General features: G+C 37.5%; 1 protein-coding gene across 1 annotated transcript in view; it reads right to left on the bottom strand.

Moving 5' to 3' along the window:
* The window catches only part of LOC145321586 (uncharacterized), a 41,380-nt gene that overhangs the window by 7,370 nt on the left and 17,747 nt on the right, over positions 1 to 16,263 (bottom strand). Inside the window, exons 15-23 of the mRNA XM_080163059.1 lie at positions 15,707 to 15,745; positions 15,417 to 15,467; positions 12,363 to 12,461; positions 10,327 to 11,400; positions 9,792 to 9,858; positions 9,175 to 9,312; positions 8,534 to 8,629; positions 7,948 to 8,193; positions 7,097 to 7,126 (exon numbers count right to left, since the gene is read on the bottom strand). Of these exons, the coding sequence (XP_080019185.1) occupies positions 7,097 to 7,126; positions 7,948 to 8,193; positions 8,534 to 8,629; positions 9,175 to 9,312; positions 9,792 to 9,858; positions 10,327 to 11,400; positions 12,363 to 12,461; positions 15,417 to 15,467; positions 15,707 to 15,745 (1,840 nt within the window). The remainder of the gene's footprint in view (positions 1 to 7,096; positions 7,127 to 7,947; positions 8,194 to 8,533; positions 8,630 to 9,174; positions 9,313 to 9,791; positions 9,859 to 10,326; positions 11,401 to 12,362; positions 12,462 to 15,416; positions 15,468 to 15,706; positions 15,746 to 16,263) is intronic.

Here is a 16,263-nt window from a genome sequence, read left to right as displayed (position 1 = left end):
CCGTCCTTCGACGGTACTGACACGGATTACCCAAACTTTAAACAGGTCTTTAAGGATCTATGCTCTGGTTACGGATTTGCTGACCAGAGGTTAAGTCTGATGTTGTGTATGGAGAAGGTGATAACCAACCCGGAACTACGCAAGCAAGTGTCAGCGATTAGAGATCATAATGAACAATGGTCGTTTCTCGATCAGATGTTTTTATCAAACACTCGCCGGTTCATGAGGATTTTAACTAAGCTGAACAAGATGAAACCTGTGGATAAACCTGTGGACGTGGTTAGCGCAATTGCTACCTTCAAGAGCATGATGCAGGAGGTAGAAACCATCGTTGGTTCTGCAGCTAAGGATTACAACCACCTAACTCTTATTCATATTTTCAAAGACAAGTGCCCTGAAAATTTGAGAGAGAAAATTATGATGGAGCTAGGTAGCATGAACCAACCAAACATCCAGAAGATTGTAGAACTACTGGAGAGGACCAGGGGAGCCATGTTGGCCGGTGATATGTCCTATGACACTAGCGCCGGCAAGAGAAATCATGACAGAGCTGCCGCCGCGCAAGTATCTGGCCGCAGCGACAATAAGAATGGAAAGGCTGGAAAGGACAAGGCTTCCAAGTGGAACAGTGCATGTCTGGTGGAGAGCTGCAAGGAGAAACACCCGATTTTCCGTTGCCTCACGTTTAAGAAGATGGATGTGGTTGACCGAAAGAAAGTTGTCCAGCAGAAGAAGTTATGTGAACTCTGCCTGTGTGACGGCCATGCTGCTGACAAGTGTAATAAATCGGATAAGCTTGGTGTTTGTGGCACCAATAATTGCGACAGATATCATTCTAGATTGCTCCATGAGGCTAGTGCTGGTGTGAATACAGTCTACAAGTCAAGTTCTGCACCCAGCCCCTGTACCTTCTTACTTCAGTTAGTTCCTGTTGTAGCACCTGGCGGCGGCACCTGCCACGCCACTGTAATGTTTGACTCTGGTGCAAATTTGCCACTTGTGTCTGAGAAGTTATCCAACAAGTTGAAGCTGAAATCTACCGGCAGATATACAACTATTTCTGTAGCTGACGGCAGTGAGTCTTCCTGCCGCAATGTTGTGTTTTATCTGAAGGATAGGGACGGCAATTTGAGGGAGTTTGAGGCAGCTGTCATGCCTACCCTCGGCGGGGCCAACGAGATGCGCTCGGTCCACCCAGAAACTGCCGCCGAGATATTTAAAATGCCGCCAGAAAGATTTACATATATTAGTGGAGGCTTAGATATCATCATTGGAAATACACATCCTGACGTGTTTCCATCAACCTACCAGAAAGTGGGCCAGTCTATGTTGTGGCGAACCATTTTTGGTAGTGGTTTTATCTGTACGAGTGCTGACGGTGGAGCTGGAGATCAAAAGTCGGCATATAAGGCTGTCAGTGTCAGTGGAGGCACCTTACCAGACTTTCTGACGTCTGAATAGTTTGGCGTACAGCCGCAGGCACTTTGTCCAGGATGTACTGCCTGTCAAGAGTGCAAGGCTATGGCCGACGGCACTACCTGGGACCAGCGTGAGAGGCAGAGGATAATTGAGGCAGGTTTAACACTAGACTTGCAGTCCAACAAGTGGACAGGTCAATATGCTTATATTGAAGATCCTCACACCTTACCCTACAATGAGAGTTTAGCCCGCAAAATTGCTGAAAAGGATCGTGCTAAGATGGTAAAGGAAGGTACCTATGGAATGTATGTGGAGGTATTCAACGACGCCATATCCAGAGGCGTGTTTAAAAAAGCCACGCCTGAAGAATTGCAGTATGAAGGGCCTAAGTCTTGTTCATCAATAGTGGTTGCGTTCAAGGAGGATTCAAGTTCCACACCCATGAGATTGTGTGCAAATAGTTCTCTGACATTCAAGGGTACCAGTTTTAATAACATAATGCTGGGAGGACCGCCGCCAATGCAGAAGATTTTTTATCATTTGTTGCTTTTCCGCGGTTACAAGGTTGGTTTAACCGCGGATATTTCCAAGTTTTATAACTCCATCCTGGCCACAGAGTTCGACAGCCAGATGAAGAGAGTTTTATTTTCCCCGACGCCAGACGGTCCACTTGAAATTTACCTGACTAAAGTTGTGAATTTTGGCGAGTTGGCTGCGGGAAACTTGGCAGTTACAGCCCTGAAGTTGACGTCCCGCCTGTTCGGCGGAAAGAGTGAAGCAGAGGTCAAGGAGACGTATGGAGAGGGGCAGATAAACGGTAGTGAAATTGTTGCTAAACCTGAATTATGGAAGGAGCCACAAATACCTACCTACCCTGAGGAAGATTTCAAGTTACCTCAGATTCCAGTTGCAGTCAAGCTTGAGAAGCACAGCTTCATAGATGACGTTATTTCGGGAGCAGGATCGAAGCCAGAAGCCAAGGAGATGATGAAAGAGGCCGACAGAATTATCGGCAAAGGTAGTTTTTCCTTCAAACAAGTCATTTATTCTGGAGATGATTGCCAACCAACCAAGGTTCTCGGGCTGATATGGAAGCCAGCCACCGATGTGTTATCCATCGCCACAAGAGTAAACCAAGATGGTAAAGTCAAGGGAAAGAAGGTGAAAGAGGATGCTGATTTGTACAACCTCCAGCACGCCTTGGACGAGAATCTGACAAAGAAGATGGTCCACAGGTTCGCCGCCCAGACCTTCGACCCGATCGGGCTTTGCAGCCCTATTCTGTTGAGAATTAAACTTGTCCTGCGGAAAACATGTTTGCTGAATTTGGGCTGGCAAGATTTCATTCCAAAAAGTCTACGGGATGAACTTGTTAAGTCACTGGAGGACAGAGCTGAGGTCGCTAAATTGGAGTTTGACCGTTGTGTGGTCCCGGAGGAACCAACTGGCCTTCCATCCTTGATGATGTTTTCGGATGGGTCATCAGAGGCTTATGCATGTATGGCATATTTGAGGTGGCCAACTAGACAAGGATTTGAAACGTTTCTGCTAGCCACCAAGTCAAGAGTTGCGCCGGTCAAGTGTGAATCAATTCCACGCCTTGAATTGATGGGTTGCCAGATGTCCACAAGGTTGTCAAAGTCCATCAGAGATGCCCTGCCCTTTGATGTTATCAGAGTGATGTACTTTACTGATTCATCGTGTGTTTTATCACAAATAGTTTCCAACAGTGCTATGTTGAACACATTTAATTCTCATCGCATTGGAGAAATTCAATCTGCAACCAACAAGGACGACTGGAGGTGGGTCCCGGGGACACACAATGTTGCAGATTTGGGCACCAGAAGCACCTGCAAGGTATCAGATTTGGGACCAGGTTCCAGGTACAGATTGGGCCCAGAATGGTTGCGCCAGGATGAAAGTGCGTGGCCGGTGAAAACTGCCGAACAAGTCAAGCAGGATTTACCACCAGAGGAGTTGAATACCAAAATGGTTAAGTTATGTTCAATGAAAGTTGCCGGAGAAGCCGCTGAAGATGTCTTTAGGTTCAAGCACAGGAGATCATTTGGACAGGCCAAACGTATTATGGCAGCTGTCCTGCAAGTAGGGAACATCTGGTTGAAGAAGCTAAAGAGCAGACAAGAAGGTAAGACTACAGCCGCTGGTAGTCATGTAGCAGCCGCAGATTCTGTGTACAAGCCGTCTTTGTACAATTTTATGGCGGCGGCGGAACTTTTCATTGTGTCATGTAGCCAACAGGATGAGTGGATAAATGACGCTAAAGGCAATTATGCGTCATTGAATCCATTAGTGCATGAAGTATCATTGACCTGGCCTGTCGTTGGTCCCGGAGGAAATTATGTGACCAGGGAGATGAGAATTCTTAAAATGGTTGGTCGTGGAGAGCCCGTCATTGACGCCATTACTGGTGGCCGTAAAATGATATTTGAAGACATGCCAGGTTTAATAATTTTGGAGCCTGGTACTTGGTTAGCTGCTGTTTTTATGAGAGAAGCGCATGTTGAGCTTCACTCTGGTGTCCGTGGAACTTTAGCTGAGAGCCGCCGGTGGTGCTGGATTGTGAAGGCAAGGAGGTTGTCCATCATGGAAGTGAAGAAGTGTTGGCCCTGCAGTGTTGAGAGGGCCAAGGAATGTCGTACTACCATGAAGGATGTGTTACCTGACAAGTTGGTCCCGAGCAGGCCTTTTGAAGCTGTGCAAGTCGACCTGATGGGTCCGCTGGTTACGAGGAGAGCTGCCGCCAAAACGAGGAGTCAGACAGCAACGAAGAAGGTGTGGGTGTTCGTGGTGGTCTGCAGGTTCTCAGGGGCGTTATGGTTAGATGCCTTGGAAAAGTATGATACCAGCAGTATCCTGTTGTCCCTGCGCAAGTTGGAGGCTGTTCATTGTCTGCCGAAGGTTATAGTAAGCGACATGGGCACACAATTATCCGGTGCTCGCAAGGTTTTAGAGCAGAAGTTGGGCAGCCAGGTAGAGTTTTCTTGGTCTCAGATCCCGGCCCGAGCCCACCATTTTATTGGGCAAGCTGAGAAAATGGTGGGATTAACCAAGAGATTGCTGTCCAAGAAGTTGGTGAATAGTTCTGTTAATTTTAACGAGCTCCTGGTGCTGTTGGCAGAGGTTAGCAAGTTGATGAATAGCAGACCATTGACGATAGAAGCTGCGAACGACGTGGAGAATTGGCGGCTGATTACCCCTGGCCAGCTGCTGGGAAATGTTGACCGCCAGCCGTTGTGCAATGTGGCGATGAAACCGGAGGACCAAATTTCCTCCAGGTTGAAGTTGTTAGAAGATTTGTCTGCCCAGTTTTGGACTGCCTACCGCCAGGAGATTCTACCGAAGATATTACGGATGTCCAAGTGGAAGGATGAGATGGCGGAGCCACTAGTCGACGGAGATATAGTTCTGGTTACGAGTACCAACCCGCTGATGAGATGTTTGAGGATGGGCCGAGTGACGAGGATTGAGGATGGGAGAAAGACTGCAAGAGTCTTGTTCAGGCTGACAGATAAATCTCCCCTGGAAGAACATGCTGTATCAGTCAGGCAGTTGTTAAAAATTATGATTAATAATTGATTCTTATTTTATGGAAATTGAGATTTTTTTTAGTAAAAAAGCCACATTTTTCATACGCCTATTTTTATGCCTAAAATAAGAATCAAATGAAATGCGATTAAGTTTTATTCTATTTCATATGCTCAAATTTAATTTTATTGAGTTTAAATTCTTTTTAAAAGTACAATTCATTATAAAACTTACCTGAAAAGTTTACTGAAAAAGAATAAATATGTCGAGGTTGCGTGATTCGATATTTATTCTAAAGAAAAAAAATCAAGTATTTTTTAGCAGATTTTTTTTGAAATTATATATGAATTTCAATCAAGTAAAACATTTTTATTCAGATCAAGGAATGATTGAAAATTCATATTTAAAGTCTCATATTTTTTTACAAAGAAAAATTGGTATTTTTTTTCATAATTCCGATGAAAATTCTAACGAAGATATTATTATTTTGCTATTCTTTAAGTATTAAAAAGTTTTATTGTTGATTAAGATAGTACAGTTCTTATTCATTAAGTTTGAAAAACTTTCTGCCCAAGGATTTTGAAATATTTTTTCTTACTACTCTTTTTGATGCTTAACAAATTTAATTTTAAGTACCTATAAATCTTAATTTTCTTGTCTAAGATTTATTTCGTTTTATTTTACCATTATTGTTTACATTTCGACCTGATTTCGTAGGTACTTATTGATTTATTAATAATGATTTATTACCTATTGATTATGAAATGATTATTATTTAGTATAAGTTGTTATATTTACAACATCATGATTAATAGGATTATCCATTTCAGGATTTGTGTATGTGATCTTGTGAGTGTCATGTGCATGGAATGTTGTAAGGTACAAACCAATCCCATCCTTCTATCCTAAAATGTGAGGTATTATGAGTCCTAGTGAGGAGTATAATATTGTGTATGCATTTCACGGGGTTTCATTTAGTTAGGAGCAAAATTGTCACGTTTTCGGGATGTGGCCATTCTCATGTGATTATGGTGAGTTGAGTTTAGTGAGAAATGTTGCTAGTGCTCAGCGCAAAAAAACCTTGAATCTCGTTAAGGAAGTTAATTTGACTTTCAAACGGGGGGTGTGTCTTAACCTCTTTTCGAGGAAGCTTTGTGTTTATCAAGTTCGAAATTAATTCCTTATCATTATCCTAGAATTAAGCGCAAATGTCGTCTTTTTTGACTTTCCTTTCATAATGTGACGCGGCATGGATTGTTTATATATTTTGATGCGCACGTTCGTTACTTGTGAATGAGATATGAGTGTGTGAAGATTTCGGAGAACAAAATTGGGCCTATCATTGGTCTCATAGTGCGTGAACGACCCTAGTATACCAGGGATTTGAAACCATAAGAACTTCAGGTAGAATTTGTTAATTTTATTAAGAAGAATGGTGTATAGGACGATTATATGTAGTTTTAAAAAGGCTTTAGCCAGCTAAACATGAAACTTAATAATGATTAATATATGTTTTAGTATTTTTTATGTGCCTTTATTTTTGCATTTAACAATGATTTATTAAACCAAATAATTTTCCTTTAAAGCCAAAGTTTCCAAAGATTCTTAACCGTAGAGAAAAATGATTTTTAAAAAGCAATTAAGATTACGTGGTTATAAATAACTGGAATTATGAACTAATTGATTTTGTAATTTCAGGACTTTGAAATAATTTCATCAATAAATCTATAATCAAACCTGCTGTTGAAACTTGATGGTTCCTGGTATTGGGGGTTTGTATGTTCGCCAACAGATCTCGAGAACTTCCCGCTAATTCGGAAGTCATACTCAACCAAAGTGTCATGGTTGAGACAGGGTATGAACGATAATTGTTAATATCATATATGAGATTGTAAAATTATTAATTTCATAAATAATTTTAGTTTAAATTACATAAAATCTAATCCAAGTGAATGATACAAAATGAATTAAAACTGCACTAAAGAAATAATGATTGAAAAAAATGTTAACCATGAAAATGAACCTAGTTTTGGGTTCATTGATAAAAATACTAAACTAAAAAAGTTATAAAAAGAGAAGAAAAAACATAAATACATAAAAAGCAAAATATCTTTGTTGCCAAATGTCTAACCTGTTTTATCCTGGATTATTTCTTTTTCAACTAAAATTAATTTTATATTGATAAGTACAACATCCCAAGATTTTAAAAACATTGAGAAAAAAAATAATTATTAAATTTCTTAGACTAGCATAGGAGTTAGTTACACTTTCTTTTATGTATATGTAAGACTTAGGAAACCATAATTACTGGGCTATCCTAAGAAATTTGATAGGATTTAGCCTATTATTTGCCAAGATGGTATTTAATCTGGATTGGACTATCCCAAGTAAAAATATCTAGACTTTTCAACCAATGGTTTTAATCAACATATACGTTGACTTTGTTTATAATCATAAAAGGCTGCTTTTATTATCGTTCATTTTCCCATCCCCCTAAGATCCAGGGATCTAAAGGGATAAGACAATGAATGATAAATTGATTTACATCTCCAATAATGATATTCAAAATTTCCCCTTCTGTAGATTACAATTAGTGGTTAAAACGTTTGGACACTCAACTTTATGAAATAACAATCCAAATTTAATAGAAATCCCCAAAGTTGTTAAGCCAACGAATAAGAAAACGTTATTATAGAACTTAGGGGACTAGAGCACTTGTCTAAGTTTGTAATAGTTATTTCTCGTATCGTATTATAAACAGCTTTCCGCGGATTTAGAATGTACAATTATAAGATTAAAACCAGTTTTTTTAGCCCCGAGGTGCCGAAGACACCGGCTTAAAAACTGGTTTTAATCTTATGATTGTACATTTTTATATTCGTAAAAGCTGGATATAATACGATGCTAGACATAGTTTTTTTCGTTTGGATGAAAACCGGTTCCTATCCACCGGATTCGAATGAATACGAGAAAATATTTTACCTGACACCCGTTTTTCTCGCTCCCCCTCCAGCCGTTTCTTTTCCTCCAGTGCCCACCTAATTTCCTCATTAATAGCTGACTCCAGCTCCATTATTTCTTTCTCCTCCTGGGCCTTTTTCTCTTCCTCTGATAGCTGTCTTTTGGGCTGGTTCAGCATTTTGAGAAAGTTTAGGGCGTCGCTGGTTACTTTGTCTTTCTTAGCTTGTCTGTCATTGTCCTTGGGGGTTTCTTTGGCTTTGTTGCTATCTAAAACAATATAACTTGGTAAGATTCATTTAGTTCTCAATTGTTAGATTAAGAGAAAGATATACCCAATCCTTATATACAAGTAAGATAATGTGTATCAGTCCTAAGCTGCTGACAGGAACATGTTTGTATGTGTTCCTGTCAGCAGCTTAGGACTGACATAGTTCTCCTTTGCAAATTATAGGTCCAGCGAAATTTTCCTAAAAAAAACACTCCCCGTTCCAGTTTAAATTGAAAGTGGAGGGTTAACTTCCCCTTCCCCTCCTCTCTTTTTCTTAAATGCTCCTGAAGGCATCAAAGGGGGGGGGGGTGTAGCTGCTTGTAACTAAATGATACCTACCTGTTTTTGATGTAATGGAAGCGAGCAAAGATTCTATGCAATCCTCTTTCTTCTTCTCAGCTGGTTTTATCACAGGTTTAACGTCTGGGACCACTCCTAAAATGGATGTAGAATATACGTGTTCATCTATTAGGAGGTGTGGTGATAGGGTAGAGGGGGGATCGTTATTTTAGCACGCTACAAGTTTCACTTAAGAAAAGTACATGATAATCTGATATTTGTCATGCTGCCGCATCCTGGAAGCTTGAGTGAATTGAACCTTTTCCAATTCTAAAACTAGCGGCTGCGCCCATAGCACTTAGGGGCTCTGTATTAAATGGGGGGCAAAAAAACTAATACAACCCTAATCAAACTGGTTTAAATTTGAGGCTTAAAACAAACTTTAACACTTTAAATCTTTTTTTATATTTGTCTAATAAAGTATCTAATATCTACTTTCCTTATAAAAGAAACAGAATGTTTTTTTTCTGTTCATCACAGTATGAAACTTAGTTAGCTCCTTAACTAATATGATTCTCCTTAATTTTAAACTTATTATAGGCCCTTTTTACATATATATTTAGGGATGATACTTTCACCCTACTAAGATAAATCTACCGTGGATAATTTGGCAGCTGGTTTTACATTTTTCTATAAATTACCCGCTGCGACTTGAGCCTCGTGTTTCTGTTGCATAGCCCAGGCAATCTCTTCATTCATAGCCTCCGCCAACTCTTTATCCTCTCCAGTCATATCTACATCTACATCAACTGGTTTCTCATCGACCTTCTTTTCAGCCTGGTCAGATCACTTTCTCAGCAGTGGGGTGGCAGATTAAAAATAATTTGTGTTTTATAAAAAATCAATGGTGTTTCCCTTAAAGTGCCTGTCGAACACTGAAATCCAACCCCCCATCTTATTCGAATATATAGAAAATAAGGGGTGTTTTTTTCCCCATGCATAACCCTGCGAAGGTCTCTAATTCTGCAGGGCTACCCAGTACCCAATTTAACCTACCCTAACCTTACTTGAAAGAATGAACAATCAAATTTACTTTGTGCTCAAATAGGTACTTTTGTACTTTCTGTTAATGGTCGTTTAAAATAGAATACAAATAATAAAATAATAAACTTTCAATTCTAATCCTCCAAAAAAAAATTTACTTTTGAAATTTAAAGGAAAGCATATTTTATTTTATTATACTAATGCTGTCTATACTCTAAAAATATATATATATTTTTAAAATTTTTGCACGTTTAATAAAACGTGATCTTTTCCTTCTTTAGAATGCTTTCAAAGAAATCATTAGAACTGAATGTATCAATCTTTTTGGGCTCGGGGTCAACCTTCAAAACAGCACATTTCAAATAAGCAAGATTCTTTTGGCAGTTAAATTACATTAAAAATACATCAAACTTAAAAACAATTCTGGCTATTCAAGGGTAAGATTTAAAGTTTCTGCAACTAAATTTCAATAGGATTGTGATTGTTTTTTGTAAATCAACTAGCGGTTACGCTTTAAAAGCCTCTAGGGGCACTTTATATGCGTGGGACTGGGGGATTTATTGAAAACTTTCCCCCATTTACAATTTTAGTATTGAAAATAAAGAAAGATATAAGAAAATTGCGGGTTAGTAATTTTTTTAGGGGTGATTTATTTTGGAAAATTGGTGGTAAACCTTCCCAGGATTTATAAGAATTTAAATTGTAATGGAGAACCATCGGCCAGTGATTACAAATATATTTCAGTACTGACTGAAACACAGACCGTCAACAGATAGACATCCTGTTACTTTTATATAAAGAAGATATACTCTTAGTAATGGCTTGTTTATAAGGTGCAGTTCCTTTTTCTTAGTTCTCCACATAGCTCTGAGTTCCTCAACACTGGGCTCTGCTTCGGTTTTAGCCTCTTCTATAATAACAGGAGTCTCTTTGACATCTACAATTTTTGCTGCTTCCGGTTTGGGTACGGTTACAAGATCAGAATCATCAAATTCAATATCATCAAAGCTGATCTTCTCCTTCTCTTTAGGTTTATCAGAGCCTTTTAGCTTTAGACTTTCATTTGTTGCGTCATCAACCTTTTTATTTTGGGAATTTTTGTATATTTCATTAATTCTCTGCTGGAAGCTGGAAATTTCTGGAGCATTTGGCTTTTCAATAGGCTTTTCTGGAGGAGGGGCTGGCTTCTTCTTAGCCTTAAATACAACATTATACAAACTGGAGAATTCTTTGACAACTTCATCAGGAACTGGAGGTCGGATCTTTCTGTTTGCCTCCATTTGTTCTTTGATACACTTGATTCCTCCTTCCTTTCCTGTGGTTTGATTTGTCCCATGTTGGTCCCTCTCTTTCTTTAGCAATAGCTGAACTATAGACCATAACTTTTCAGATTCCCTTTGGTGAAGATTTGTCTTGGGTAGATCATTTTTCATTTTGAAAGTTTGGTGATTTCTATCAGCAGTGGCTTTAGCCATAAGAACATGCACTAGACAAGAATGGCCAAATTTATCAGTGGGATGAACATCTATAATCACATCATCAATCTTGTTGTTATTCAGCAAATGTTTCATGGAGACCCATTTTTCAGCAGAGCACAAATGCAGCAGTGAGGTCAGACGACTCTTGTCCTTTTGGTCAATACAAACGCTTAAATCAAAGGTGTCTATAAACTTTTCTATAACCATATCAGGCATATGTTTGATCACAAGCATAAACAGATTAAGTCCAGACTCATTCTGGAGTGTCAACAAATAGTCCATCTTTTTAGGCTCCTTGACTGACTTGAGCCATTTGAAGAACAAATCTGATTGGTTGGCAGCAACAGCTGACATCAGAGCGGTGTTACCCTCATTGTCAACAGCTAGGTCATCAATATCCGGTCTGAATTTTAAGGTTTTTAAGCCTTTATTTACTAAATATTGCTTAACCACAATGTGCCTATTTAAACTGAAACCTTCTTATTTAAAAATCACTCAATTTGGCCAAACTTTAAGTGTCAAACAAAAAAACGAAAAGCTAAAAAACGGCCCCTGCTTATTTTCAATTTGTTTTGAAAAAAGGGATTGGAAATGGTTTCAGTACTCAAAAATATACTTTGAGGAAAAGTACCTAAATCATAATCATATAAATCTTTGTACTACTAAGAAACAGGAAAATATGATTTTCTTTTCCTCTTCAAATATGATATAAAATTAGTTAATTCATGCAAATGTCTGTGTGACACTTCAAACTTATTCTTAATATGTCAATTTGACTTAAACAAAGCAATATAATTTTATGGGTTTTCTTTTATTTTGGTTGTATTAAAAAATTTAGGCGAAAGTTTTTGCATTCCTATTTGCTAAATTAGAAAGATTTTATTACTGTTATTTGACTTCTGTTTTCATAGTTTAGCCTTACTTAATATCTTCTATATCCTGAAACTAGCAGCTACGCCCCTAGAGGCCGCTAGGTGTGCTTGAAGAGGGGAAGGGAGTCGACCTCGCCATTTTCAATTGTAGTTTGTAAAATAAAAAGTTTGAGCAAAATTTGGGGGTACCCTAACCCAGAAAGGTTATAAATCTTCCCAGAACCTATGAGAAGCTACTCTATAGGGGAAGGCCATATAGGTTCAGTGGTTATCGAAATCCTTTGGTACACAACACACAGACATACACACAGATAGAGATCCTATTACTTTCTTATGATATCATATTTTCTAAAGCTCATTTTCACAAAAAACATTAGATGATTAAAATTTCTAAATAAATTTCCCAGTTCAATTCTACTTTACTGTTTTGTGGCCTAAGACTGAGATGCAAATCTGACAATTTACATAATCAACGTTGGCTTCAAATCCTTTCCTATCAGCGATGATCTCCCAGAGAGCGAGAATTCCTCTTTCTGCCACGTGGTGCATAATTGTCTTACCGCATTTGTCCTTGGCCTCAAGATTTATCAGTTCCTGTAAAAATAATTTATTTAAAATAAACAGAGATCTAAAGGGATAAGACAATGACAGATAAATTGATGTACATCTCCGATGATGAATACCCCTTCTGTAGATTACAATTAGAGGTTGCAATGTTTGGAAACACAACTTAATGAACCAACTATCCAAAATTGAATAAGTCCCTAAAGTTGTTAAGGCAAGAAATAAGAACACGTTATTTTAAACTTTGGGGACTAGTGTAATAAACAGCCTATTGTACCCTTCTTTCATGGAAAACGTAACCTTCTTGATTTAAAATAATACGCGATCGATAAACAACCTCATTTTTTCAATATTTAATTTATTTTTAAAAATCTTTAAAGAAACAAGGATGACAACATCCATAAGTAGCGAGGCACAAACAATTAAATAAGAATTTAGATATTAGTTGTCAAAAGCATGTATATTAGGAAAAAATCACGAAACCTTTTCAACATTTGTTTTTAATTTGACTAACAGACTAACGGTCAAAGTAAATTACATACTGGATGCTCAAAATAACGGGAAATTTAATTTTGATATTTTTAACTACAAAAATAAAAAAAAACGGACCATAAACACCAAAGATATGAGGAAAAATGTGGAAAATATTAAAATAGCCAAAAACCTGCAAAAAGGCAGTCTGACCGCCATTGATGTTTTCTTGAAACGACAGGAAATTTAATTTTGATATCTATAACTGAAAAACTTTGGAAATCGGGCCGTAAATACCAAAGTTACGGAGAAAAATGTAAAAATACAAAAATAGCCTAAAACCTGCTTAAAGGCAGTCTGACCGTCATAGTCGTTTTCTTAAAACGACAGGAAATTTTATTTTGATACTATAACTGAAAAAATTTTGGAAATCGGACCATAAACACCAAAGATATGGAGAAAAATGTGAAAAATACAAAAATAGCCTAAAACCTGCTAAAAAGAGGTCCTACTGCCATTGATGTTTTATAGTTAATTGTGCTCTTTAATAATGGGAATGTTGTCAAAAAATTTCAGCTTTTTATCATTTATAGGAGCCGAGAAAATCACGTTTCCCCCAAACTAAGACGGACATACGGACATACGGACTTACGGACATACGGACATACGGACAGACGGACATTTCAAATTATAGAGTAGCTTCGCTACTAAAAAGACTTAGGAAGCCATAACTTCTAAGCGAGTATAAGAAATTTTACAGGATAAGGCCTATTATCTCAGTTTCATTATATTGCGCCAAAGATCTACAGGGATAAAACAATGGCCAATAAATTTATGTAGTTGTACACCCCTAATGATGATACAAAATTATGCCTTCTTTAGAATACAATTATTGGTTGAAACGTTTGATCACTCAGCTTTAGAGCCAACCAATTAAAATCCAATTATAAAAGTCCCCAAAGTTGTTTTTTTGGGACTAGTGTAATGAACAGCCCTAGGTCCCTTTCCTTATTTTCATTTTACTGCGCACTTGATAGATATTGTGTATTGTACAAATATTGTAGAAATAAATATTTTTGATGCTTTATTTTATTTAATAGTAAAACTCCAACAAAAAATCTGTAGATTTGCGTCATCCGACAAGTAGATAACAAGTAAAAATAGATTTAATCTTTAATATTATTGAGGGATGGATGGAACATTGGGCTGTTTTTTTCACTAATCCCCAAAGTTTTCTTATTCGTTGACTTAACACCTTGGGGGACTTTTGTTGAATTTTTATTGGTTGGTTCAATAAAATGAGTGTCCAATCGTTTCAACCACTAATTTACAGAAGGGGTAAATTTGTGCTTAATCATTGGGGATGTACATCAATATATTGGTCATTGTCTTATCCCTTCAGATACCTGATTAACATTTCATATTGTGGTGATCTTTTAGAAAAACAAGAGTTAGTCGCACAATTATATTATTTTTTAGGAAAGGAATTCGACAATTGTCGTTAATAAATTATTTGGATTTACTGCAACTCACGGTAAAATATTGCTGGTAACGAATATTGCCAAAAATCTATGAATTTTAAAGGCTGCTAGCTGCCAAACGGCTGAACGTACAGATCATGCCCGCACAATGTATTAAGCGGCATAAGAAGGCATACAAATAATCTGAAATAGCCATAAATCAATAATGCATAATTGTCTCGCAGTGCAGAGAAATGCGCGAAAAATGCCTATTTTACTCGTTTTTTCTTCAGTGAAGCTTTCCCTGTGCATCATTGGATCTTGGCTATTCCAGATTATTTGTAGGCCTTCTTATAGCGCTTAAAATGGTGTGCGGGTATGATCTATACGTTCAGCCTGTTGGCAGCTAGAATTTAAAATTAATAGATTTTTGGCAATATTCGTTAACAGCAATACTTTACCGTGAACTGCAGAAGATCCAATTATTTTTTAGTGTTTTTGTTGTTTACTGAATTTGAACCTCTTTATTGTTAACTAAACAATAAAACATCCTTATTGTGAAGACTGAGAGGCTATTGACATTTATTTCATTGATAATAAGTTCTGCAGCTACTATATAAATTAGTAGCCAGTAGGTATATTCCCTGAAGAGTAGAACTTATTCGGTTCAGCGGTTACCGAGATCTTAAGCTTCAGACGGACAGACGGACAGACAGACAGACGATTAACTACGTTTATTAAATATTGATTGGTTTGGTTCATTAAGTTGATCGTGCAAACGTTTGAACCACTTATCGTAATCTTCTGAAGGGTAATTTTATGTGCTTTCATTGGTAATGTACATCAATTGTGTATGTTTAATCCGTTACTGTCTTATCCCTTTAGATCCCCACGTAATTCTCAATTGGAGTTGTACATCATTTTATCATCCACTGACCAATAAATAGCATGTATATTATAATATACATGCTAAATTGACGACAAATGTTCCCCTCCTGTCAATATATCCACGTATATCCTAAATTCCGTACTGCTGTCCCTGCGTACTGCTTACCTTGGCTACTGGATGTTTAAGAATGGTAGCTGCTATATCATTGTATCCCTGTTTTAAATGGATATATTATTACTTGGATCTTACACCAGATTTTCATGTTCTCTAGTAATAAAGTGGAACTTGCCACGGGCTAAAATTACGATTCCCCTCTTCTACCCCCTTTACCTCATCCCTTCCCCACTTACTGGATGAACGAACTGACCATTAAACGAGTTCCTTGTTAGCAAGCTAAATTGATGACAATTTTCCCCCCTGTCCTAATATCCACGTATATTGTACATCCATTCCTGCTTTATACAGTATAACAACGGACTCATATCACTGACGTCCTGTGTACATTTTTGTGTTTATAAAATTCGAAGAAAATAAGTTTAAATCAAATCTTAAAAGTTTGTCTGATGATTCGCTGAACCGATATGGTTTCTTTAAAGGTCCAGTGATGATTCTTAACTATTTTGGGATAGGGTACCTTCATTCTCCATTATTCATCGCCTGAATTATTACCCTAAACCAAAATATTAGTTTTACTTAAACAAGGATGACAACATCCATAAAAGCGAAGCACTGAAACGATAGGACAAACGGACATTAACACTTGTATAGTGTCAGAACTGAATAATCATAATATAAATTTATAAGAGTCAAAGCAAAATTGTAAGTAAATTTGTTGGAAAACAGCTTGATTCAGGATAATGTTTATGGACACACTTACATGTTTAGGACTTGATTATAGAGTTGCTTCGCTTATTACATTATACTTTGTTATCCCAGGAACCAATATACAAAAAAACAGATCAATCGGATGATTAGATCACATAAAAATTTGTTGTTAAAAAAGTAAAAAAAT

Source organism: Acartia tonsa, chromosome 1 (assembly GCF_053477335.1).
Source record: "Acartia tonsa isolate MP-2025a chromosome 1, ASM5347733v1, whole genome shotgun sequence".
NCBI classification, from domain to species: Eukaryota; Metazoa; Arthropoda; class Copepoda; order Calanoida; family Acartiidae; genus Acartia; species Acartia tonsa.
This window is presented reverse-complemented; position numbering and strand designations above follow the sequence as displayed.